The sequence below is a fragment of the Mus musculus genome, chromosome 14 (assembly GCF_000001635.26).
Source record: "Mus musculus strain C57BL/6J chromosome 14, GRCm38.p6 C57BL/6J".
Classification (NCBI taxonomy): Eukaryota; Metazoa; Chordata; class Mammalia; order Rodentia; family Muridae; genus Mus; species Mus musculus.
This window is the reverse complement of record NC_000080.6, coordinates 56622919-56650005: the sequence shown is the minus strand read 5'-3', so window position 1 is coordinate 56650005 and position 27087 is coordinate 56622919. Positions and strand designations below refer to the sequence as shown.

The window sequence follows — 27087 nt, the reverse complement described above, 5'->3', positions numbered from 1 at the left end:
AGAGTAAGAGCTGAGCTCTGGGGCTGAATGCTTACCTACAGATGCAATGCCCCATATTCAAATTGCATATGTGAGCCTGAATCTCAATGCCAGTGCAGAAGCTTACAAGGAGTTAACTAGCTTAAGAGATGGAGTATTGTGCCCCTCCACACTACAGCAAACTACTACAGGAGCAGCCCTGCACTCCCCTTGTAAACTTTATATACTTTGTAAACTTGTAAGGCAGGAAAAGTGGCCAGGCCTCCACCTGAGGAGCTCTAGTGGCCCAGGCCCTGCCCCCAGACTTCCCTAACAATCTCTGTTACTCCCAGAGCAGGTCCAGCCCTAAAAAAAAAAAAAAAAAAAAAAAAAAAAAAGTCCCACCAGGCCCTGAGCTTGCCACAGAAACCCACCAATCCCTGATCATGAAAATCCACCAATCTCTGAACAGGAAAACTACCAATGCCTTAACTCTCCCAAGCTCAGGACTTAAAATCCCACCAATCCTCACACTGTAAAGCTTGCCCCCTCCCCAACATCCTATATAAGTCTGGCTTCCTTCCTGTCCTCTTGCTGTTTCTCCCCTCAGCAGAGGCAGCCACGCTCCTGGGTTTTTAACCTCACAGTAACTCTTACTCGAGGTTTGTTGTGAGGTGTGACTTTGTGGTATCCCTTGGCTCTCAATGCCAGGATACCTTTCCCTTGGAGCTGCAGCACTCATTCACTGCTACCTCTAGGACAATATTTAGAATACTCACCTCCCTTATGTTTACTGGGCAAGAGGAAATTTCTATCAACTTCAATTCCCAGTACTAGAACTTAGAACGTAAGTCCATGGCCTCTTCAGGATGCTAGTTTTCAACTGTGGAATGTTAATGTCACCAACAATGCATGGCACATGCCACTCAGCACCATGCAGAGGGTGACCATTCACTGAGAGATGCAGACTCCCACGCTGACATGCTCCCTGAACCACGAGACTGGAAAGAAACTGTTCTCCATCCAACTGCCTTGGGAAGCACTGTGCAAACTGTGAAGTGAGCTGATCACAGACTTAAGCAGAAATAAGACAAATACCTCAGTCTGTAGAGCAAAGAGTGAAGCCCACGGCACAGGACTCTCCTGGTCTTCATCACAGAAGGCACATTCCTCATCTGAGGAAGTCTCAATACTTGTTAAAAGATCATTGGCTATAAATGCTGCTGCTTCATCTGTATCGGTTTCAAAAGAACTTCCACCCAGCAAGGAGTCTTCTGCCCCTTCTAGAGCCAAGTATGATGACGCATCTCTGGAAGAGTAATCTGATGGGAGAGATGACTCAACTGACTCCATGATGATCTCTGACACTCTGTTATTAGGGCTCTGATGCACTGCGGCACTTTGCAAATTAAGAAAATAGCTCTGAGGAGCCTCAGAGCAAAGTACGTTGGTGACAAGAGGAGGGGCAGAAGGTGGCTTAGGAGGACTGCAAAAAGGTGACTGGTGAAGAACGCCCATCTCAGGGGCTTTGGGAGAGAAGCTGATGTTGTTGGGGCCTTGGGAAAATTTACCTGGATCAAAATCCTTTGAACTAGCAAAGCTACCTGAGAAAGCGGTACCACAACTAAAGCCCATATCTCTAGAGCACAAATCCTTAAAGCCCAGGAGAGGTGGCTCTGAGTCATGGATGTTGGTATCTCCGACAAGTTTATGGCTGTGGCTAAGCTTAGGTGGACCCAACTTAGGTGGTATGAATCCTATAGGAGAAAGAGAAAATTGGGTGCCAGCAGGGGGAGGGGGAGGAAGATGGGTGCCACCAAAGAGAGAGGAAGGGGGAGGAGGGTGGGTGCTGCCAGTAATAGGGGGAGGGGGAGGAATATGGGTGCCAGCAGGGAGAAGGGGAGGGGGAGGAAGATGGGTGCCACCAAAGAGAGAAGAAGGGGAAGGAATAAGGGTGCCACCAGGGATAGGTGGAGGGGGAGGAATATGGGTGCCACCAGGGAGAGGGGGAGGGGGAGGAAGATGGGTGCCACCAAAGAGAGAGGAAGGGGGAGGAGGGTGGGTGCTGCCAGTGATAGGGGGAGGGGGAGGAATATGGGTGCCAGCAGGGAGAAGGGGAGGGGGAGGAAGATGGGTGCCAGCAGAGAGAAGGGGAGGGGGAGGAATATGGGTGCCAGCAGAGAGAAGGGGAGGGGGAGGAAGATGGGTGCCACCAAAGAGAGAAGAAGAGGGAGGAATAAGGGTGCCACCAGGGATAGGTGGAGGGGGAGGAATATGGGTGCCACCAGGGAGAGGGGGAGGGGGAGGAAGATGGGTGCCACCAAAAAGAGAAGAAGGGGGAGGAATAAGGGTGCCACCAAAGAGAGGGGGAGGAGGGTGGGTGCTACCAAAGAGAGGGGAAGGAAGATGGGTGCCATCAGGGAGAGGAAGAGGGGGAGGAGGGTGGGTACCACCAAGGGGATGGGGAGGAAGAGAAGAAGGGATGTCGCAGAGAGGAGACAGGAAGGCAGAACTAGAGCTGCAGGCAGAAAGGTAAGAAAACTCAGCTGTGACTGCAGGAGCAGAGGAAACCAGGGAATCAGGCACATTTCGACACTTCTTTGCCATGAGCAGTTTTCGAAATCCTCCCCTTTGCTTTGGCTCCAGCCGGTTCCCATGCAGCTGCTGCTCCACAGCTTTCAGTTGTGGGCGGACACTGAGAGGCAGGTGGAAATTAAGAGACTGCGCTGTTGCAGGTGACTGTGCTACTGCAGTCCTGTCTTCAAAATCTTCAGAAATGTCTAGACTGCACTTCTTTATAGTCTTTATTTTCCTTTTTTTAGCAGCGAGTAGCAGTGATGGTTTCTCATTCACTTCAGAGGAGACGGAAACGGGCTGCCCAGGAGAGAAGTTGTGCATGTGAAGAGAAAACAGAACAAAATAAATTAGGGAACATTCTTCCAAGAAGCTGGACAATTGGGCTGTTAGGGGTTGGTATCACATAGCAGAATGAGACCATCAGCCCTGCAGGGAAGCAAGGCCAGGGATGCTAGGGTGGCTCATACCCCTAATTTCACACTGGGGAGGCTCGATGACACAATGATCCTAAATTCAAGGCCAGACTGAGCAACTTAGTGAGGCAGTTGCAAAAAAGAAATTTAAAACAGGCAGTGGTGGTGCACACCTTCAGTGCTGTACTCAGGAGGCAGAGGTAGGCAACTCTCTTGGATTTGAGTCCAGCATGATGTACAGAGCAAGTTCCAGGACAGCCAGAGCTACATAGAGAAACCATCTCAAAACAACAACAAACAACAACAACAGCAGTTCAAGGGCCAGGCATAATGCTAAGTGATGGGTGTCTCCCTTGTATGAGCACACCCGACTCTGGTCTCTGCTTCACTCATGGACACCACTAGAAGAACAAGAAAAAAATAAAAATAAAAGCAGTGTGTAGGGTGCTGGAATCGCACAGCGCACAGAGACATGCGTACCCCTCCCCCACTCTGAGCTCCAGCAGCCAGCCCCTCCTCCCATCAAACGCCTAACAGCAGACTGCAATGGGTGCTCCTAGCTCCCAAGGTGGGAGAATGGCCAGGTTCTAAACTACCAAAAAAAGAAAAAAAAGAAATTCCACCAATACTTGAGTTTGCCCTAAGATCAGGGCACACAATTCCTTTAATCCCAGGCCATGACAGAAAGCTCAACCCACCCAACCCTATGTAAACCCTGTGTTCTTTCTCTCCAGTTCTCTGCTGCTTCTCACTGGAATAGAGGCAGCCACCTTCCTAGGTATTTCCCTCCCAATACATCTCTTGTGTGAGGTTTATTATATAGTGTGACTTTCTGGTATTCTGTGGCTCCTGACTGCCAGGATACCTTTCCATCCAAACTGTAATGCTTACATGCATCCCTCCCCCCCATGGCATGCAAATAAATAAATAAATAAATAAAAATATAATAATGCTTATCTGGTTTCCTATTTGTTTATTTCTGATCAAGTGTTCTACCACTGATCTATACCTAAGCCCTAAATGTCTTTAGTTATTTTTACTTTTCAAGGCAGAGTCTTATCATGCATCTCAGGTTAGCCTTGAACTCATGTTAATCCTCCTGTTTCAGCTTCTGAGTATAAGATTACACCACTACTGGCTAAAAGTTTTATAATATGCTAATAGATAAAGACTGATGGTAAAAGGCAAACATTTTATATGATTGAAGAGAAATAAAGCCATGGATTCAGGTCTGAGGCAAGGACGCAGAGTGAGCGAGTGAGGAGTCTGGGATCCTGGCTTTGGTCACGCACATCCCCAACTCTTGTAATAACTCACGCGGCCCTAGTTTCTTCGCCTGCATATGTACACACACAGTCTTCCCTGAATAATGCACCCAACAACCTCTGAACCCCTTCAGTGCCCACCTGTGCTCATCCATACACACATCTCTGCATAATAGAAAGTTTCCTCATCGCTAACAACAATCAAACTTAGACATTGTCTGTTCAAAATATTCCTGATGTATCTGATAAGAGACCAGAAAGCCTAACCTGGCCTGAACTGCTTTTAGGTGTATGGGCAATAAGCCAAACAGTGTCCTCAAAGTGAACGTGTACAGAAAACCTCTATTTACTCTCTATGCCTATGTGTAATTAGATATGTTTATGATTCAAATAAGAAGGGGGGCTGGCAAGATGGCTCAGCCAGTAAGAACACTGACTGCTCTTCTGAAGGTCCTGAGTTCAAATCCCAGCAACCACATGGTGACTCACAACCACCTGTAATGAGATCTGACGTCACCTTCTGATGTGTCTGAAGACAGCTGCAGTGTACTTATGTATAATAATAAAAAAATCTTTGGGCTGGAGTGAGCAAGGACTGAGCAAGTGGAGTTGACCAGAGCGAGTAGAGGTCCTAAAAATTCAATTCCAACAACCACATGAAGGCTCACAACCATCTGTACAGCTAGAGTGTACTCATATACATAAATAAATAAATCTTAAAAAAAAAGAATGGACATGAGCAGTAGAAAAATAATATCTGACCTAATCTGTATCAGTATAGTGAAACATATAGGCCACACCCCTCAGCAACCAAACGCTTTTCTCTCTGTGAGGGTGGCCAGATAATAATTGCAGCCCTTAGCATCTTTGCTCATGTGGCCTGCTATTCCCTCAAGGTGTGTTCTGATACATTCTATTACTCTGCCTGTTTTGTTTTATTTAGTATTAGTATTAGTATTTTGAGACAGGATCTCACTCTGTAGCCCTGACCAGTCTCGAAGTTGCTACATAGATTGGGCTAGCCTAAAACTCAGAGATGTGCCTCTGCCTCCTGAGTGCTGGCATTAAAGGTGTGTATCACTCTGTCTAACCCTACTGTTTACTTTAAATACAAGTTATCTTGAAGCTGCCCTTTCAGAGGACTCTGCAGATACCTTGGGTGGGTTAATCCTGCCTGCTGTAGCTCCTGTTGCAAGGTATCAGATGGTTATTTCAGGCTCATGAACACAATACATATAACTAAAACTCTAAGGACTATGTAAATAACATTATCTTTTTTTTTTAAAGATTTATTTATTTATTATATGTAAGTACACTGTAGCTGTCTTCAGACACTCCAGAAGAGGGTGTCAGATCTTGTTACAGATGGTTGTGAACCACCATGTGGTTGCTGGGATTTGAACTCCGGACCTTTGGAAGAGCAGTTGGGTGCTCTTACCCCCTGAGCCATCTCACCAGCCCAACATTATCTTATTAATGTTGCACATCCAGGTGAGTCCTTATTGTCAACACTTAGACCTGGAAACACCGTACCTAGAGCCAGCCTCTAATACCAGCACTTGGAAGGCTGACACAAGGGGATCTTAGATTTCAGGCTATCCTGGGCTATGTAGACATTTCTGGTCAGCCTGGGTTATAGTGAGACTCTAGCTCAAAGAACAACAATGAAGAGAAAGGGGGTGGTGGGTTGTTTTTCATATTTTGCTAAGGGCACTAGGAATAGAACCCAGGACTTATCACAGACTAGGGAAGCCTGCTACTGATGAACTTCAACCCTGGCCTCTTTGTTTTTTTGAGACAAGGCATTTGAAATGTTCTGTTTCATTTGTTATTAATGTACATGTGTGCATGCAAGTGCATATGGATGTGCATGTGTACATATGAGTGCCAAAATGCACGTGTGGAAGCCAGAGGACATTAGGAAGTTGGTTCTCTTTCTATCGTGTGTTCTGAAGATCAAACTCCAGCTTATAAAAGATGAGCATTTTCACCATATTGCTGGCCCATGAGACTTTGTCTTACTCTTAACTGACATAAAGCTGGATAGGCAAAGGCCTGGTGTGGTGGCTCAGCACATGATATTGCCATTCAGGAGCCAGAGGCAGGTGGACATCTATCTTATCTGTAAGCTTGAGGCTAGCCTGGTCTACAAAGTGAGTCCACACTTGTCTTGAAAAAAACCAAACCAAAGGAAAAGACCAGATAGGCAAGCCAGGTTGGTCTGGAATTCGCTATGGTCTTCTGAGCCAAGGTTACAGCCATGAGCCTGCGTCCCAGCGCTACGGTGTGAATGTGAAGTGTCTCCCACCCTTGAGTGTTTGAACTCTTGGTCCCCAGCTGTAGCACTGTTGAGATCATGGAACTTTTAGGAAGTGGAGCCTTGCTGGCCGAGGTTTGCCATTAGGGGTGGGCCTTGAGGTTTTCTATCCATTTGCTGTGCTTCCTCACCTTCCACCTAATGCAACAATGTTACGCCATCCCGTGCCCCATGCCTTCCCTACCAGTGGTCTGTGTGCCCTCTGGGGCTGTGAATCAAAATAAACCCTCTCTCCCTGAAGCTACATTTGTCAAGGCATTTCATCACCACAACAGAATGGGACAGGGTCTCACTGTGTAACCCAGATGGCCTAGAACTCACTATGTGGCCTGAAATGCATAGTGAACTGCCTGCCTCTGCCTCCCAAGTGCTAGGATTAAAGATGTTATACCACTATGCCTGGTATCTATCTATCTATCTATCTATCTATCTATCTATCTATCTATCTATCTATCATACTTTGTATTTTGAAACAGTCTCACTAAGTTGCCCAGGCTGGCCTTGAACTTGCTCTGTAGCCTAGGCTGGCCACAAACTTGCTTTGATACTCATGCCTTGGCTTTTTTCAGTTGCCAAGATTATAGGCCTAGGTTATCATGCCTCTTGAGAAACTAGAATATTAAGAAAGATGAATGAGCCGGACGGTGGTGGCACACGTCTTTACTCCCAGCACTTGGGAGGCAGAGGCAGGCAGATTTCTGAGTTCAAGGCCAGCCTGGTCTACAAAGTGAGTTCCAGGATATCCAGGGCTACACAGAGAAACCCTGTCTCAAAAAACAAAACAAAACAAAACAAAACAAAACAACAACAACAACAACAACGACAACAAAAGATGAATGATGACAGACTAGGCCTCTTGCATACTAAAGCCGCTGGTAACGTGATAATAACTAGATGGTTACTGCAGAGTAGGCACAGCTACCAGAGCACAGGACCCTAAAGCAGAGGATGGGCCTGAGAATGACGGTGGCGTTTTGAGTTAAGTGCGGGGGAGACTGGGCGACTCTCTGGAAGAATAAGGTTGGCTTCCCACCTTTATCTTATACCAGGATACAGTCCATGAGGTGGAGATTTAAGAGTAAGCATAGAATGATCAGGTCTAGGGAGGGAAGCTCAGCGGTTAGGGGCCATTCCAGCATATTTGCGTTCTGGCTTCTCTCACAGCAAAACCAAAATAAAACAGAACTCCTAAAAGAAATGAAGGGGGAAATTTCAAGTATAACCTATGAGTGCTAAAGGTATTTCTAGGCATAGCAAAGCAAAAGAACCCAAATAAAAGCCAGGAACTGGGAGGGAGAGCTGGGGTGGATATGATTAAGATTCATTGTATGAAACTGTTGAAGGATAAATAGAAGGCCTCCTAACACACACATAGGAAGCAAGAAATTAAAAAACTTAAAAATGTGACAGAGGGGCTGGAGAGACAACTATGGGATAAAGTCCTTTCTTTCAGAAGACCCAAGTTCAGTTCCCAGAACCCATGTGCTCTGGCAGCTCACAGCCATCTGTAACTCCAGCTCCAGGGGGGTCCAATGCCCTCTTCTGGCCTCCACAGCACATGTAGACATGGCTGTGCATGACTGTACGCATACATACACACATGAGCATATGCACAGAAATAAAAATAGAACAGATTTAAAAAATTTTTAAGCAGGTTATCAGCTGCTTGGAAGGCTGAGGCCCAAGTATCACAAACAAAAGACTCTGCATGAGCAAAAGACAATATATAACTAAAATTACAAAACAAATGGCAGCCAAGGACTGTGCCTGGCATGCTCATACTCGGGGGCCCAGGCAGGAGGATCGGGAGTTTGAGATCAGCCTGGGCTACATAGTGAAAGTCTGTCTTCAAAAAAATATAGAATGGAGGTGGGGTTGGGAGTGGGGGTGGAAGGGAGGCAGTGAGATGGTTTAGTGGATAAAGGCACTCATTGATAAACCTGACCTCTCTCCCCGGGACCCATGTGGTAGGAAAAGAGATGGTCTCCCCCAAGTTAACTTAACACACAGGCCCTAGCACATGCACACAGACACACACACACAGAGAAAGAGAGAGACATGTAAAAATAAATCATAATAAATAGCAAACTGGAAAAATACGTCTTCTTTTTTTTTTCCTCTGAAAATTCACCATGCATCGTTCTGTTTAATGGTTTACCTGTAGCACTCCATGGCCATCAGAGAGTTTATTGTGCTTTAGTCTCGAAGAATCAATCTCTGTCTATGGTACAAAAGTAAAAGTATGTAAGTGGATACGTTTATAACAAAGCAAGTGTCCTTTAACACCCCTTCTGCCCACCCTGTGCCACCGAGATGTCCTCCTGGAACAGGATAACCTTTGCTTAGCATACGTCAAGTGCTGGGTTCAGTCCCCAGCACCACAAGAAAGGAAGCTCTATAAACAGATAAAGTAAAAACAAGAAAGTCTGCCAATAAGCAAATGCACTTGTGTCTTGGTCCTCCTATAAAAAGAGTGGAAACCATAGAAACTGTTCTCACAGTGTTCTTGCTTCTTGTGCACACTCCGCCTTAGGGAGACCTTCCTGGGCATGAGATGGCTCACACTTAAGCTGTACAGATGTGAACACGGTGCCCTAAACAAAGGCAGTGCTGGCTGGGTTCATCCCCGAGGCTTCTGGCTTGACAGACAATCCATTTCAGAAATCCTTGCTAGCAATTGAAGCTAACACAGCATCTACCCCAGCCCGACATGCTGGGAAGTGCAATGGGACCCCAGCATTACCTGAGTATACTTTTCCCCAAATGCTTCACGGTTGGGATTTTTCCCTAATTTTTAGAATACTGGAATACAGACCGTGAGATATCTCGGGTTTTGGATGCAAATCTGTGCATGTAGCCCTGGCTGTCCTGGAACTCACTCTGTAGACCAGGCTGGCCTTGAACTCAGAAATCCGCCTGCCTCTGTCTCCCGAGTGCTAGGATTAAAGGCATGCGCCACCACGCCCGGCTTTAGATGAGGTCTCTACTCTAGGAATCTTGGGCTATCTGCCCCTAAGAAAACTCAAACAGTATAATTGGTGCAGGGTAAACAGAGACAATTGACAAACTCTGACTGGCCAGGAGAATAGGCTACAGAGTCAAGGTCTCTTTTTATCATAGGATTAGAGGTCTCTATAAATGTAGTTTAAAGATAAGGACTCGTAGAGGTTACACTCCTGAAGGAATAAAACTCAGTACAGAAGACAGATTGACTACAATAAACTTTTCCTACTTTATATCATAGATGATTAAACATCTAGTAGAAGTTATGTATTATTACTTGCGACTCCTGGAAAGATATGTTTTGTTGGTCTGGAGTGCTTTAAATAGCAAACACTGCCAGCCCAAAAGCAGACTGTCATACAAAAAAAAAGTGTTTGCTTTGGAGGTGACATTCTTTAGATTCTTAAAATAGGGCTGATGATAATAATGGTAATCTGTCTGTCTTTTCTAATTGTGACTGACCTTGTAACCCTGCCTGCCTCTGCCTCCCGAGTGCTGGGATTAAAGGCATGCATCACCACACCCAACCCTCTGTTATATTTTGTAATGGCTAGAATCTAGGAATGGTGGTGCCCTCCTGCAATCCCAACATCTCAGAGAAAGGCAAAGGGGGCAGCAGCTCGAGGTTGGTTTTGGCTACAGAGCAAGTTTGAAGCCAGCACAGAACGCTGAGAGCTTGTCTCAAAAAATTCTTTTCTTCCTACTGACTTGAGCTTCTTGTACTTGGGGACATGTTGTGAGCCTTTCTCTTTTGAACTTCACAACTGAGTTCCTATATGGCTGCTGCCTCAGTATTGCACCAGAATCTTCATAAGTGTGTGAATATTTCACCTTCTCAAGGAGATTTACCTACATATATGGACAAGAGAGGTGTTACTTAGGCCAAGGGTTCCCCTCAGTGATTTTTTTTTTAAAGGTTTACTTTATTTTTATCTTATGTGTATGGCTGTGTTACAGACATGTATGTATGTGCAATGTGCTTGCAGGGACTTCAGAGGCCAGAAGAGGACATCAGTTCCCCTGGAACTGGAGTCACTGACAGTTGTAAGCAGTGATGTGGGTGCTGGAAATCAAAGCCTGGTCCTCTGGGAGAGCAGCCAGTGCTCTTAACCACTGAGCCATCTTTCCAGCCCTCACTCCCCTAAAAGAAGTTTTCCCTTTATTTTATGTGTATCTGTGGTTTTCCTGCACACATGCATGAGGACCGCATGTGTGCAGTGCCTGCAGAGGTCAGAAGAGAATGTCGCATCCCTTGGGACTGGAGTGAAGGCTGTGAGCTGCCATGTGGTATTGGGGAATTAGCAGAGGAACAAGTGCTCTGACATCACTGAGCCGCCCTCCAGCCCCGCAACTCTGCAATGTGTAATGACAATAGATGGCTGTGACTGTTCTATGTATTTACCATGCTGTAATTGTTGTAAAAGGTTTTAGATGTATTTTCTATATGTATGAATATTTGGCCGGCATGCATCTATGTGCACCACATGTGTGCCTGGGGTGCTGGGAGTCAGATCTCCCAGAACTGGAGTTACAGCCAGCTGTGAGCCAATATGTGGGTGCTGGGAATCAAAGCTAGGTCCTCTGCAAGAGCAGCAGCAAATGCCCTTTACTGCCGAAACATCCCCTGGCCCTATAATTCTTCTTTATTATACTTGTTTATTTCGTGTGTGTAGAAGCCAGAGGACAAATTGAAGAAGTTGGTTTTCTCCTTCCACCGCGGGGGTTCTGGGGATTTAACTCAGGCCATCAGATTTGGTGGCAAGTGCCTTGACCTGCTGAGGTGTCTCGGCAGTCTTGTGTCATTCTAGTATTACTTAATTGTGCTGGAGTAGGAAGCCAGGGATTCACGCAGAGTGGGCTTTACCACCGAGCTACATCGACAGCCTTCATTTTTATTCCTTTGAGGCAGAAACTAATGTTTCCCAAGCTGGCCTAGAACTTGTCCTGCAGCTAAGGACAACTCTGATCTGTGTGTGTGTCACACTGAGCTCCCAGACTCTTTCATAAACCATCCTTTAAGAGTATATTCTTACCCCTGACACTGTTACTGATACCCTGCTCTGCTTGCAGACAGGAGCCTAGCAAAACTGTCTCCTGAGAGGCTTCATCTAGCAGGGGATGGAGGCCGATGCAGACATCCACAGCCAAACATGATGGAGCTCGGGGAGTCTTATGGAAGGGGGGGCGGATAGAAGTGAGCAATCCGGAGGGGTCAAGAACACCACAAGGAGACCTACAGAGTCAACCAGCTAACCTGGGGCCATGGGGGCTCACAGAGCCTGGGCTACCAACCAGGGAGTACACAGCAGCTAGATCTAGGCCATCTACACATTGGTAGCAAATGTGCAGTTTGGTCTTCATGTGGGTTCTCTAACAACTGGGGTGGGGTTGGGGTGGGGTGGGGCCACCTCTGACTCCGTTGCCAATAAATCTCTACTAACATACTTAGAATACATCTCCATTGTTAAGCAATGGCTGGATGGCTTTGGTGATTGTACTTACCTGTGATATGGAGGCCTCTGGTTGCTTTTCCTGCCAACTCACGTATGGTAGAAAGTCAACATCTTCTTTGGCAACAAGTTCCGAAATATTTGGGACATTAGCAAAAGGAATCTCATTTACGTCCTATATAGGATTACAATTTTTAAAAAGATATTATCATATTAAATAATTAACATATTGTAAAGCCTTGTGGATATTGGGTTTAGAACATTTGGGTGTATACTTGGATCATATGTCTCTGGCCATCAATCAAGAAAATGCCCCACAGGCTTGCCTAAGGATCAATCTGAAAAATAAATCTAGAAATTTTTAAAAAAGTAATCAAATTATAGTATTTTTTGTACATGAGGGATTAGCTATATAGTAAGCTGCCACATCCCAACCCCAAACTATAGATGTCCCCTTTCCTTTCCTTTCCTTTCCTTTCCTTTCCTTTCCTTTCCTTTCCTTTCCTTTCCTTTCCTTTCCTTTCCTTTCCTATTCTATTCTATTCTATTCGACAGGGTTTTTATATGTAGCTCTGGCTGTCCTGAAAGTCACTCTGTAGTCTAGGCTAGTCTTCATCTCAGAGATCAATTTGTTTCTGCCTCCCCTGGAATTAGGATGTGTGCCACCACCACCCTGCTTTTATACTTTATACAGATAGTTAGTAATCAAAATACTGAAAATACTAACACACATAGTTAGACACACCTAGAGTCATCTGGGAAGAAGGACCCTCAGTTGAGAAAATGCCTCCATCAGACTGGACTGTAGGAAACCCTGTGGGGCATCTTCTTGATTGGTGACTGACTTAGAAGAGCCCAGTTCACTATAGGTGGTGTGATGGTTTGTATATCCTTGGACCAGGGAGTGGCACCATCTGAAGGTGTGGCCTTGTTGGAATAGGTGTGACCTGGTTGGAATGGGTGTGTCACTGTGGGTGTGGGTATAAGATAAATCAGTCTTCCACTAGCAGCCTTTGGATGAAGACATAGAACTCTCAGCTTCTCCTGCGCCATACCTGCTTGGATACTGCCATGCTCCCACCTTGATGATAATGGACTGAACCTCTGAACCTGTAAGCCAGCCCCAATTAAATGTTGCTTTTTATAAGACTTGCCTTGGTCATGGTGTCTGTTCACAGCAGTAAAACCCTAACTAAGACAGGTGGTTCTGAGCAAGTCAGGTGGAACAAGCCTCCATGGCCTCTGCTTGCCTCTAGGTTCCTGCCTTGATTTTCTCCAGTGAAAAGCTATGATTTTTAAGGTGGAAGAAACCCTTTGCTCTCCAGATTGCTTTGTGTCAGTGTGTTTTACCACAGCAATAAAACCTAACTAGGACAACACACGATTCATTGAGAGGAATATGGCAAGTGCTAGCCCTGGCTCCCACCTCCCGGCTTCTATCCACTTTCCCCTTAATAGCCTTGGATTGGTCACTGCTACACAGGGCAAGAGTGACCTGGGTTTTGTTGTTTTCTTTATATACAGTCTCCCTATGTTCCCTATGTAGCCCTGGATGGCCTAGAACTCACAATGTAGATCAGGCTGCCCTCCAACTCATGGCAATCCTCCTGTCTCTGACTCTGTGTAGCCTGGGCTGATCAGTCATCCTCCTTCTGCCTCTGCCTTCTGAGTGCTAGGACTGTAGGTATGCTTCTATACCCAGATACATGCTTACTGGCTTTAAATTTTCTTCTTATTTACTTATTTTTGTTTGTGTATTGAGATAGGGTCTCACTGTATCCCTGTATGGTCTGAAACTCACAGAGATCCACCTGTCTTTGCCTCTTAAATGCTGGGATTAAATGCCTATACACCACTTCCGGCAACAGTGAGGTTATTTTTTTTTTAAGATGGGTGTGGTGGCACATACCTTTGATCCTAGCACTCAGGAAGCAGAGACTTGTGTAAGTGGATCTCTGTGAGTTTTAGGCCAGCCTTGTCTACACTATCTCAAAAAGGAAAAAAAAAAAAGGTATTTTTATTTATGTGTGGGTCTCTACCAAGGCCAGAAGAGGACGCCAGATACCCTGGAGGTAGAGTTGCTATTGTTAGCCATCTGTGGGTGCTGGGAACTGAATTTGGGTCCTGGCTGAGCCATATCTCCAGCCCCAAAGTGACTAAGTAAAAGTTTAATCTTAAATTAATAATAATATATACATACCCTTTTCTCAACTGCCACAAAGCTTGTAAATTGTGTAATAAGAGAATTTTCTTTACTGAGTTCGATAATCAGAGATTTCATGATGTTTTTCTTCATCTAGGAAAGAATGAAACTATGTCAGTTTGTTTATATGTAATGAGCTTAAAGGCTGTAAAATAATCCAAAGTAGTTTTTGTGATGAATAAGACATTTAATGTATTTATTTCCTTCCTTTTCTTTTTTTTTTCAAAACATATTATTTTTTGAGATAGTCTTACTATGTACCCCAGAACTTGCTATGTAGACCAGGCTGGCCTTGAACTCACAGAGATCCACCTGCGTCTGCCTCCTGGGTGCTAGCATTAAAGGTGTGAACCACTCCTGGCTCAATCATTTCTTCTGAGAAAGCAGCTCATGTATCTTAGGCTGGCCTGGCACTCGGCTATGTTGCTGCTGCTGACCCTGAACCCCTGCTTTTTCTGCCTCTAACTTCCCAAGTGCTGGGATTACACGTGTGCACAATTATACCTGGTAACACAGTGCTAGATCCTGAATTCAGAGCCTTGTGCATGCTACGCAAGCCCACTACCAAGTCAGCTGTCTCTCCTGCCTCAAGTAAATAACTTCATAATTGGTATTTCAAATTATACTCTGAGTCAGGAGTCCTGTCTAAGTATCATAGGTAGATCACATGTGTTTCCTGTGACTTGAGATGGCTCGCTTAGCTGAATCATTAGAAGCAATTTAGTTATACAGCCCCCCTGTATACAGTTATTTAGTATACAGCTATATAGCAGCTTCCAGAGTGCTCTCACATGCTGTGAGCCTCCTCTTTCTCTCAACATCTATGGCTCCCACTGTGAAGTTGAAGAATTGTACAGGTATCTTTACTTGTTTAAGATTATTTAAGGCGCAGCTAGTCAGATACACTAGGCTTTAAATGGGCCTCAAGTCAAAGGGGACACAGAGAGGCTAATCCGGTGGTCACAAGCAGGAAAAGCACAGGGCCACATGCTACCTGTTGTGGCAGCCAGTGAGCCCTACATGGTACCCTGGCATCCCTTCCAGGCATGGCATTGAACATCAATGCTCAAACTTCACTGAAGAACACGGCCTGACTGTCACAGTAGCTGGCCAAGATGGGTCTGCCAAGAACCTCCTCTGTCCATCAAGGAGGGAACAAGGTGAGTGTGAGTCTGCCTAGTGTCCTGAGGCATCTTACCACCATCCTGACCCTGAGCTGCTGCGTTACAGTGCAGGAGATGAGAGGATATTGTCAGCACTCCTCGAGCATCCTCTGAGCCCTGCTCTAGGCTATTCTCATGGGGGAAGATCACAGAAGTCTCAGACAGTCACTGTCATTGGTTCTTTCGCTAATGAACTCAGCAAACAGCCACTGAGCACCCACACCCCGGGCCTGGCACTGTAGACGCCGGATGCCCCACCATCACATTCTCCTTTATTCAGTTATACTACTTTATATCCCTATGAGTAAATCGATCTAGGAGTAACAGAGCACAATGCATATTGGCTTTTACTAGGAGAACAGACCTCGTGGTTGGTTTCATCGTCGTGGAGAATGCCGTCTTCATAATCTCTGATTAGTGCCCGGGCTGCCAGCTTGTGAATCATCTGTGTTTAAGTAGCAAAGGGGAAAAGGAATTAAATTGGCTTTACATGTATGTGAGAGGCATGTGGGTGCATGTATGTGTTTGCTCATGTGTGGGGCACAGACATGCTAGAAGTGTATGCATGGAGGTCATATACTGTGACCTGTGTGAGTTCTTGCCCTTTGTCCATAGTTCAGACCGGGCTTCTTTGTTCCTGCGTTAGTGGAACCAGGCTAGTGGACCAGCAGGCTTCCGGAGAGTGTCCTGCCTTGTACCTCTCCAGCACTCTGCTGGGATTACAGACATGCGCACTATTCTGTCTGCCTCTATTATGTATTCTAGGGATCCAGACTGAGGTTGGTAGGTTTGCATGGTAAAATAAGCACTTTTACACACTGAACCATGTCCTCAGCTCCCTACCCTACATAGGCTGCTTGAACATAATGATTCTGCTGCCTCTGCCTTCTGTGTGCTGGATTATAGGCATGAGCCATTTCGGCAAGTTTGAGTAGATTGTCTTACACCATGCCGGTCATACCGACTTGAATGTCAATGTCTGATCTCAATAATTCTAAGTTTTACAATTTCATCATTAGTAATGGCACTGAAAGCTGACAGGATGACTCAGTGGGTGGTCCTTGCCCCCAAGCTTGCCAACCTGAGTTTGACTCCAGAAGCCACAAGGTAGAAGGAGAGAACCTTCAAGTCCTCTCTGACCCCCACAGTGCACTGTGGCATTCGTGCCTACATGCAAACACACAAAATAACAGGAATAAACATGTAATTTAAGAAGTGCACCATTTCCAAGTGTGGACATGCATGCCTGCAATCCCATCATTTTGGAGACAAGAGGCAGGAGGATCAGAAATTCAGGGCCAACCTCAGCTACAAATCAAGTTCTAGGCTAGCCTTGGATACATGAGGTTCTGTAAAAAATAGAACGAGACAAAATAAAAGAAAGCCAAACGTCAAGAAGAAGGGACAGTAGAGCACATGGATGTGAGGTTCTCCACAGAAAGAGCTACGGTTAGCGGCTGTAGCCAGAGCTGTACACGAGGGATTTCGTGCCTCTTGAGATTACACTGTTCAAAGTGTTGAAAACATCAAGCGAGAAAAATTTTTAAAAAAAATTGAGATACAGTTTCATAACTTAGGCTGAACTCATGTAGTCAAGAATATCCAAGTAAGTTCTAGTATATCCAAAGCTAAGTAGACTGTCTTAGCCCCCTCAACATCCAGAAAAGAAAAAGAAAAAACAAACAAACAAAAATGCCCAAGGGCTAGACAATATTCTTAAAAGCAAACAACTTATTAATTTATTTATTGTGCATTGGTTGTTTATCACCCCCCACTTAAAAAAAAAAGTAAATGAGATCATAGGGTTTATGGTACACTGTGAAGTTTACTAGGCTGATAAAAACACAGGGCTGGTGAACTGACTCAATGGTAGAAGCTCCTGTGGCCAAGCCTGAGGACCCGAGTTCAATCCCGGGGACCCACATGGTGGAAGGAGAGAACTGATTCTCACAAGTTGTGCTCTGATTGCCACTAATGTTGTGGCATGCATTTCACGTGTGTGTGCGTGTGCACACACACAGGGAGTAAATAAATGTAATAAAAATGCAAAGATTAAAAACACAGATCCACAGGGATCACCCAGAAGAGAAGACAGGAAGATTGCAGCAGGCAGAGGTAGTGAAGGGTTGGTGTGAATCAGTGCTTTGGGGACAGGACAGGCACGTGGCACACAAGCACACAGGCCAGCTCTGACTGCATACACAAGACCCACAAGGTCAAGCTGGCCAAAATACCAGCATTGGTGAGGGACCAGCTCAGGAACGCCCCACTCCCTCCGACCCCCTTCCCCGGCCGAGGAGCCGTTGGCGAGTGATGGCTACGGAAGGCAGAAGAGTCAGTTTTCTTCAGGAATGTTCCCTGTGGGCTGCTCATGCCCCAGTAGATGATCCTATAAGGATGCACATGCAGACAGCACCAAATGGACTCATGGGTTTAAAAAAGAGCACATGATCTTGAAGTGTGGAAAGGGTTGGATTTGATCAAAACATATCTTCATATACAAAATCCTCAATTAAAAAAAGTCAAAAAAAAATCAAAAGAAGCTGGGCATAATTGCCTACCCCTGAACCCCCAGTACTTAAGAGAGAGATGCAGGAGGTCAAGGTCCTTGGCTACATAGCAAGGCCAGCTGATCCTCCTGAGAAAGCAGCCTCTGGCTCTCTGCTGTGCCCAGAAGAGCAACTTTGTTGTTATTTAGGATTGAACCCACAGTTTGCCCCAGGCTAAGCGTATGCTCTTCAGGGTTCTATGAAGTGATTGTGGAAATGAAAGCAAAGCCAAGGAAGAACTCTAAACGCTGGCTAGACTATGGCTTCTCTCCCTTGGCAGCTTGCTTGGCACTTCTGATATTATGTGACCAAGTCCCCAGAGAGGAAGCTTCCGGTCAGTTCAGAAATGTGGGAGGACACAAAATCAACTGACAAAAAGCAGTTGTCTTTCTACATACCAGTAAAGAGCAAGCTGAGAGAACTCATTTAAAAAATGCCCATTCATCATTTTGTCAAAAAAGAAAACTATAAGCCGGGCATGGTGGTGCACGCCTTTAATCCCAGCACTGGGGAGGCAGAGGCAGGCGAATTTCTGAGTTCGAGGCCAGCCTGGTCTACAGAGTGAGTTCCAGGACAGCCAGGGCTACACAGAGAAACCCTGACTCAAAAACCCAAAAAAAACCAACCCCTCCCCCCCCCAAAAAAGAAAACTATAGGGATTTAATCTAACCAAGGAGGTGAAAGTCTTCTACAATAAAAACTTCAAAACCTAAAGGAGGTCATGGAAGAGAGCCAGTTACTGCCATTCCTACACTAATCTCTGAACACCCAGCTTTATACCCACAGATAAGTATAGCTCCCACCCTTCATCATAGAGGCTTCTTTTTGCAGCAGAGATCTCTAACTGGCCGAATCCTGAGAGTAAGTGGCTGTGCGGTGCCTGATTGGCATGTCTACTTCCTAGCTTGCTTTTTCATTGCTGTTATAAAACACTGACCAAAAGAAACTTGGGAAGGAAGGGATTTATTTGGCTTTCTGATTACAGCCAGTGACCAAGGGAAGCCAAGGCAGAAACCCGGAGGCAGGAACTGAAGCACAGACCAGGGAGGAATGATGCTGACTGGCTTGTGTCTCCTGGCTTGCTAAGCTACCTTTCTATATCTCTGGCCCAGTTTCCACAGTGAAAATGCCTCCCCTCCCCTGCCCCCAACATTTCATCAGGCAAATGACGCACACACATTTCCACAGGCCAATCGGATGGAGGCAATCCTTCAGTTGAGAGTCCCTTCCACAGGTGACTCTAGTTTGTGTCTAGTTGGCCAAGACTAACCAGTACAGGCTACAACAGAACTTCTGCACCTAAGGCTCAGGGAACACCATGGCGAGGGAGTGGGAAGACTGTAAGAGCGAGAGGACCAGGATGCCTGCTGTTAGAGAGTGTGTTATAGAAATAACAGGGAAGCTGCACCCGTGAGATCTCAACAACATGGCTGTCTAAACAAGACCGACATGACACCACCACCACACCTAGATGAAAGCCTGTAGGTAGTCAATGGATGCTGAGAAAGAGAGTCAGTCTCATCTAGGGATGAGTCACCTCTCAGATTATTCAGTTCCACGCGGTCAGCCCTAAGCATGTGCACATAAAAGCAATGCTAAGTGGACTCAATAGTCTGTGTGTGTGTGTGGGATGAAAGAGAGAGAGAGAGAGAGAGAGAGAGAGAGAATAATTACAGAAGAGGTCATGAGTTCAGGAGAGAGTATTGAGCTGGAGAGGGACGGAGGAATAGAAATTATGTAAATACAGTGCTCATTTGAAATTCTCAAAAGAATAAAAAATTTAAAAAAAAGTGTTAGAAAAAAAGAGAGAGAAAAAAACCTTTGAGTTGTAACTTGGACCTTGACTGTAATAATAATCACAACAGTACATGAACCGTTCCCTGAATTCTGAGAGAGGATTTAGGGAACCTTCAACTCCTCTCCAATTCAGACAAACTGGACAAGTAGGTAGCCTGAAGAACAATATTTGCCATTGACATTTGAACCGCGGAGTTTTATGGCGCCCTGCCCTTACCCAGGGGGTCTGGGACAACTTTTGTGAGACAGTGTCGGGATGTGGTGGTGCATGAATGTAGTATCAGCACTCAAGAGGCTGAGGCAGGAGGAATGCTTCAATAGAAACCCAACAATCACATTTTGTTTTGAGTAAAGTTCCATGTAGCCTAGGCTGGCCTCAAACAAGCTTTGTAGCCAAGGATGGCCTCAAATCCCCAATCCTAATGCCTCTGCCTCTCAAGTGCTGGGGTCATAAGTCAGCACACACAATTCCAAGGACACACGTTTACTTGCAAGCTAGTCTTACCCATGGACAGATCCAGGACTCCCAGATGGAGATCCTCTTATAGGAATGTGTCTGCATCCCAGTTGCACAGATAACCTCTGACCACTCTCCATATGTCTGCTGACATATGTATCAGCACAGAACAACACAGGAAGTACAGGAACTTACATGTGAAAACTGACAATTATAACTTCCTGTCCATAGCCTAAGCTTGTGGATGCCCGGAAGTGGAAGATCCCTCCCTGCTTGCAGCCCAGCAGTTTAAGATGTGAATCTTACAGTCCCAGTTGTCTTCTGAAGCTCTGTAGTTGACACCATTGTGCAAAATTCTTTCTCTTGGATGAATGCTTGCAGAGTTGCCTGAAGCAGGAGAAAGACATGTGTTCTGTTAGTGTTTCTGCTCCCAGTGTGTGTTAGTGTAATAGCCACCCTTCTAGTGACACCCTCCCCTCCCAAGAGAAATCAAGAGCTTCCCCAGCCGGATACCCAGAGGGCAACCACAATGCCAAGAAGAGGGAAAGGGGAGGGGGTAAGGGGAAGAGCAAGTCTTTCCCACAGTGTAAGGAACTCTGCTCTTCTTACTTGTGTACAATGAGGAATGAAGCCGTAGACCAGGAGTCGATCATTGTGGAACAAAGAGGGCACCCATGCCGGGGCCTGCAGAGGCTCGGGGGCATCTCTGCTAAGCTGCTGCCATTTGACAGAGACAGAGTGGCAACTTGGGGAACGTATCCTGGTCATTTGAGCTTCTATCTGTAATACAAGAGAAAATACTTCCCCTTCAATATTAACATCTAAAACCAAACAAACAAAAAGCCAGCCAGGGATACATCTCAGTTGGTAGGCCACTTGAGTGCTTGCCCTGTATAAACAGTAGTATGGCTTCAATCTCTAGCACCATAAACTCAACAAACCACAGAAATACTTAACATGTAGAAGCTTACATTGTGTCTTTGAGAATTTTAGAGGTTTTTTTCCTTCCTGTAATGGGGCATTTTTCCAGGGGTGGGGTAGGGATGTTTTATTTTGAGACAAGGTTTTAATATATAGTCTTGGCTGGCTTGGAATTTGCTTTGTAGACCAGGCAGGTCTCAAACTTATAGTGATCTGCCTGCCTCTGCCTCTCTGCCTCTCTGCCTCTCTGCCTCTCTGCCTCTCTGCCTCTCTGCCTCTGCCTCTCAAGTGCTGGGATTTAAGGTGCCATCAGCTTGAATAAATATACTTAAGTTTTTCTATTTCAGCTTGTGGAGATGGCACAACAGTGGAAGCACTTGCCACACAAGCTGGGAAGCTCTGTATCCTTGCCAGCAGGAGTGGAAAATGTGCAGCTGCCATGGAAAACAGACTTCTACTTCTGAGTGCAAACCCAAAGTTGAACAAATGGAAAGGCTCGACAGATACTGTGAGCCAGCATTCATGCAAGCAACATCACAGCGGCGTGTGGTGGGGTAGGTCAAGTTCATTGATAGGTTAACAAATATAATGAGGTGTGTGCACCTCTCTCTGTCTGTCTACCTCTCTCTTTATCACTTACTCTATTTGTGATAGAATAATCATATATGAACATTTGATACACTATTTTTCATCGCTAAGATGGGCACTGTGGCATACACCTGTACTCTCAACACTTAGATTAATAGAGGCAGTGGGATTAAGAGATCAAGTCCACCCTCAGCTCAGCCTGGGTTACACGAGATTCCTTTTTTTTTTTTTTTTTTCAAAACACAATTAAAAAATAATAAAATACTTGGCCTTAAAATGAAAAGAAATTCTGTCAACAACACAACACACTGATAAGTCTTGTGACTATTATGATAATAAGCCAGACACAAAAGAGCAAATGTTTTATGCCTCTATCTAGAAGTATCTGGAAAAGGTAAACTCATAAAGACTAGAAATAGAATAGATATTGTCCAGCACTGAAGGCAGGAGGCAAAGAGAGTTACTATTATATTTAATTTATATCACATTATTATACTTCCTGTTGGGGGTGTGGCTAAGCTCTGGAAGTGACTGGAAATGATGGTTAGACAACTTTGGATCTGTAAATCTTGTGTGCATTTTATCACAATGAAGAACTAGCATGGGGTGTGGTCACGTCTGTAATCCAGGTGCTGTGGGGCAGAGGGAAGAGAGGTGCTGAGAATACAGACATGCACTACCATGTCCGGGTTGGCCTTTCTAATTATTAAAGAAAATGTTTCAAAAGCTTCGGCTTCCTTGTCAGTCTTGTCTATTCACAAAAGATAGAAGTTGCTACCGACTTGTAAGGAGATAGGATTTCCACATGTAAACAAACGAGTACAGGCAAGATGTTTAAAAAAGAAACCCACATACCTGTTTTTTCCAACTGTGCTTAGATTTTGAGTTAAAATATTCAAATACTCCAGCGCCACACTGAGACAAGGTCCTTAAGATGTGACGATTTGCTGTGGAACTGATCACATTTCACACATTTTAATTAAAAACAATTTTCTTTTTCAGACAGGGCTTATCTATGTAGCCCCTGGAACACACTCTACACCAGACTGGCCTCGAACTCATAGAGATCCTCCTGCCTCTGCCTCTGCCTCTGCCTCATTTTATTTTCTTCTCTTCTCTTTCTTCTCTCTCTCTCTCTCTTTCTTAAGAGTCTCACTCTGTTACTAAGCTATTCTTGAACTTGGGGCAATCTTTCCACCTCTTTCAAGTATTTAACATTATGGTGTAAGACCCCCGAAGCTGGGCCTCCACTCAAGTCCCGGGATGAGCTGGCCAGCACCCCAATGACTGGAGAGAAAACCACACCTGATGCAAACTGCAAGAGGTTTTATTATCAGCTAGCTGAGGACAAAGTCCCTCCACCGTGCAGGGTGCAGGGCAGGGGAGTTCGACCCTGAGTGGTAACAGTAGGGGACTTTTAACAACTAGCTGAGGAATTGGGAGGAGCTGCGACGAGAGTTGGGAGGAGTTGGGAGGAGTAGGGAGGAGAGTTGGTTACATCTCCTTTCTGGCAAAGGAGGGGGGGAGTGAGCTGCAGCCTCCTCTCCGGCGTCCATCTCCATGTCCTTGTAGGTCTTCCTACAATTATCGCATCTCTGGCTTCCAGGGAGAAATGCTCTAAGTTGGGGTCTCACAATGGTAAGCTCAGCTGAGTTAGTTTTTAGACTGGTCTTACTTAGTAGCCTGTGCTGGCTTTGAGCTTTTAGTTTCTTACTTCATCTTGTCAGGAGCTGAGATTATGTTTGTGGCATGATACCCAGTAATTTTCAAGCCATTCTAGACATAGTTGCTAAATAGATGTTAACAATGTCAAGAAAGATGAGTTAAGAATTTGTTCTTCTGTCCCTGAGGTAAACAGATTAAATGTGCTAGGGTGTAGCTCATGGTTGGGCACACCCAAGGCGAGTGGGGCTCTTGAGTCAATAAAGCACTGGCAAAATGTAGAGGGCGCAAAGTCCTTGTACAGATAAGCGTTAGGAAACCCAGGACTGTTAAACATGCAGTGTTCTCTCTCCAGAGGAAGAAATGCACAACTGGTTTTCTGCCCAGAGGCTGGGAATGGAGATGTTAGAAGTCTGGTGACCTCTGTGCTATCCGTATGATGGTGGCCACAATGGCTCCCCAAGCCCTTAAGATAACATGTGAGAGCTTCGATGTAAGTATGCCGTAAGTTTTATTGTACACAGAGGATCGTGTTACACCAAAAACCTCCTCCCGCCCCAAAATGTATTGTGCTTAAATATGCCTAAAATAAACTTCCTGTTTCAGACTCTGGTGTTTCAAACCAACACCGGCTACTGAGTTGTGTTGAAGCAGATTTTTTTTTCTTGCCTCACACAAATGACACTCTTTCTGGCCAGGGTATTTGCAGAGACCTCTGTAGCAGAAATATTAAACAATAAGTACATAAATTCAGGCAGTTGGTGGCACACTCCTTTAATCCCAGAATTTGGGAGGCAGAGGCAGGCAGATCTCTAAATTCAAGGACAGCCTGGTCTATACAGTGAGACCCAGGACAGCCAGGGATATATAGAGAAACCCAGTCTTGAAAAAGAAATAAAATAAAGTAAAATAAGTAAATAAAACCAAATACTTCCACACTTAAAAACAAACAAACAAACAACAACCACAGTAATGGCAACAGCAAAAGGTGCAGGATTTGGTGGCATGGTTGTGAGATGCAGGCAAGAGACCAGGAGTCCAAGCATGTCCTTGGTTACTTTTTTTTGTCGTTGTTATTTTTGTTTTTTCGAGACAGGGTTTCTCTGTGTGGCCCTGGCTGTCCAGGAACTCATTCTGTAGACCAGGCTGGCCTGGAACTCACAAATCCACCTGCCTCTGCCTCTCCAGTGCTGGGATAATAGGCCATCACCGCCAGGCTCCTTGGTTACATTTAAGGCCAGCCTGGGCTACGCAGATACCTTTCTTAAACAAACCAAACTGTGAACAAACCAAAAAACTTCAAAGATATGAGAATGATACTTGATAAAAGATAGCTGCCTAAAGAGCTAGGATGTAGCTCACTTTGTAGCGTGTTTGCCTAGCATGCACAAGGTCCTGGGTTCAATCCCAGTACTGACCAGACAGGTGTGCCAGTACACATCGGTAATTCTACACTTGGAAGGTAAAGGCAGGAAGATCAGAGACCTTGTCATAAAACAAAAATATCAGCCCAGCTGGGCACGGAGGCATATGCCTATAGTTCTAGCATTCAAGAGGCAAGAGGATCTCAGGATTCAGGCCAGCCTGGTCTACATAATAATTTTCTGGCTAGTCTGGGCTACTGAGTGAGACCTTGTCTTAAAATAAACCAAAACAACCGATACAAAGGGGAAAAACTAAACAGAGGCATGGAGAGTTGTTGGAGCTTGGAGCACCCAGTTTCGCTTTTACCATCAGTCGCCGTAGAGTGCCTTCCGAGGCTATGAAGAGGCAGGGATGGAAAGACTGGGAAGGTATCATGGATATTCTGGACCCTTGAGGCCCAGAGCTTGTAGTCAGGGCTCACGTGTGAGGACGGCACAGCGGTCTACAAACCTCCTCACTAATCTGCCTCCCATCCTGCCTCAGAAGAGGGACACCTGGTGCCCAGGAGAGGCAGCTGTGCAGGATGAATCTCTGGGCTTCAGGGCCAGGCACCAGGTAGGGATTCTGCTAGAGCAGCAGGAAACTCTCCTTGCCTTTGCCTTACACAGATGCCAACTACAATCCAACAACGTGAGGAAAGACTGTGACCTCAGGGCTTCAAAGGTGCAAATGCAGAAAACTGATAGCAAAGGAGAGGGAGAAGGCAGGTGTGAGGCAGGCTGCAGCCCCAAGGGTAGGCATTGCCAACCATGCACATGTGCAAATCAGCCCCAGGGAGCTGTGCCAGGCTGCTCAGGACAAGCTAGTCATCTAAACCTTTATACTAAATAACAGTCCCATGAAGCCCTGTTTTACACATGAAACCGCCTGCCCGAGGTCCCTGTGGTCGTGAACCACTGGCAGCGTGGTCCCAAGCCAAGAGCTCAGCTCCTCTGCAACATACAGATTTCATGTATTCATACCAGCTTCCAAGCTTGCAAAGTTCCCAGACAAACTAAAGACTTGTCCACCAGCTGCCTTGGTCACAATGGTGACCCGATCTCTGAAACTTACCCAACAGCACAGGTGAACACTCTGGTGTGCTGGATATTTCTTTTCACAAGCTGCAGTGTCAGACTCTCACTCTGGAGGTGCCCATCAGATATGAGGAGAATGTTCCGGAACCCTTCTGAAGGGTACAGGAGACTTAAATAGCGGAGAACTTTCCAGAAGTCTGTGTTCCCCATGGAAGGTGCTGCAGACTGCAGGAGATCAAGTGTCACAATCTTAAGGTACATCCATCGTTAACTGTGGCTGAACATAAGAACCTCTGCACCCCAACCGTTGACGAATTAAGGCTCCCTTCAGCCCCCCAAGCACCCACAGAGTAATGACGGAAAAAGCTTTTTAAGAACACTGTAGATCTGGTCTGACAAATGCCCAAAGAGAAACTGTTCCTGAACAGAAATCTTTTACAGCTTTGATAGATTTTGAGCTATAATAGTCTACACATGCTATCATCTGTAAGTCTCTGTTAGGGCCCAGCTCCAAGTTATACTCTGAGCAATTAAACATGTTTAAAGGGACAGAAGCGGAAGCTTAGCCATTTTGGACAAATGGGAGATTTACACAGCAAAACTATTGTCCCAATTATTTTGAATCAGATTGGCGTTGTACTTTTAGGGTCATTAGCCAGGGTCATCCTGCCTGGCTGGCAGACTGATGCTCTTTTTGATATGGGAAACAGGATAACGGATGGCAGTCTTGGTGACAAAGCTTAACGGAAACATATCCTTGGTAAGCTTGATTACATCAGAAGCCAGCTCTGCTGTTATGTTCCTGCCGCTCCTAACAAGCCTGGCTAGTGCACTATCTATCTTCCAGGCATATTGGAGGCAGGGCTCCCTTAGCTAAGTTCTGTCTGTAACTTTATATCACTAGTAAGTTTATTGGTAAACCCTTTATAACATCGGTTTATTACTTCTAGCCTCTCCGTCACTGTGGACACCTGTCAGGAATTCATCATTCACTGAAGCAAGCATGTGTGTATGTCTGTGTGCATGTGTGTATGTGTGTGTATGTGTGTGTATGCATGTATATGTTTGGGGGGGGGAGGCCCACAGGTGCCTTGGTAGAGGTCATGTGACAACTTGCACAAATCAGTTTCCTCCTTCTCGTGGGTCCCAGAGTGGGACTCAGCCACTGCCTTTATTCACTGAGCCATCTCACCACCCACTTTTCTAGTTTTTTTGAGACAGACACTGCTAAGGCTGGCCTCAAACTTACTAGGTAGCTGACCTTCTTGCTCTGAACTCCTGATCCTCCTGCCTCTACCGCTGAATGCTGAGATTATAGGTTTG

The 27087-nt window shown here is 45.5% G+C and overlaps 1 protein-coding gene across 2 annotated transcripts in view; it reads right to left on the bottom strand.

The window, feature by feature from the left end:
* Parp4 (poly (ADP-ribose) polymerase family, member 4) overlaps window positions 1-27087 on the bottom strand; it is an 84180-nt gene that overhangs the window by 9793 nt on the left and 47300 nt on the right. The window contains exons 24-32 of one of the 2 annotated variants that reach the window (NM_001145978.2): window positions 25802-25989; window positions 22517-22616; window positions 20762-20932; window positions 20459-20539; window positions 15714-15794; window positions 14184-14279; window positions 12036-12158; window positions 8689-8751; window positions 1057-2832 (exon numbers count right to left, since the gene is read on the bottom strand). In NM_001145978.2, coding sequence (NP_001139450.2) covers window positions 1057-2832; window positions 8689-8751; window positions 12036-12158; window positions 14184-14279; window positions 15714-15794; window positions 20459-20539; window positions 20762-20932; window positions 22517-22616; window positions 25802-25989 — 2679 coding nt within the window. Of the gene's footprint in view, window positions 1-1056; window positions 2833-8688; window positions 8752-12035; window positions 12159-14183; window positions 14280-15713; window positions 15795-20347; window positions 20540-20761; window positions 20933-22516; window positions 22617-25801; window positions 25990-27087 lie in introns of those variants that run through there. The other variant, XR_383191.1, reaches the window with a different exon arrangement.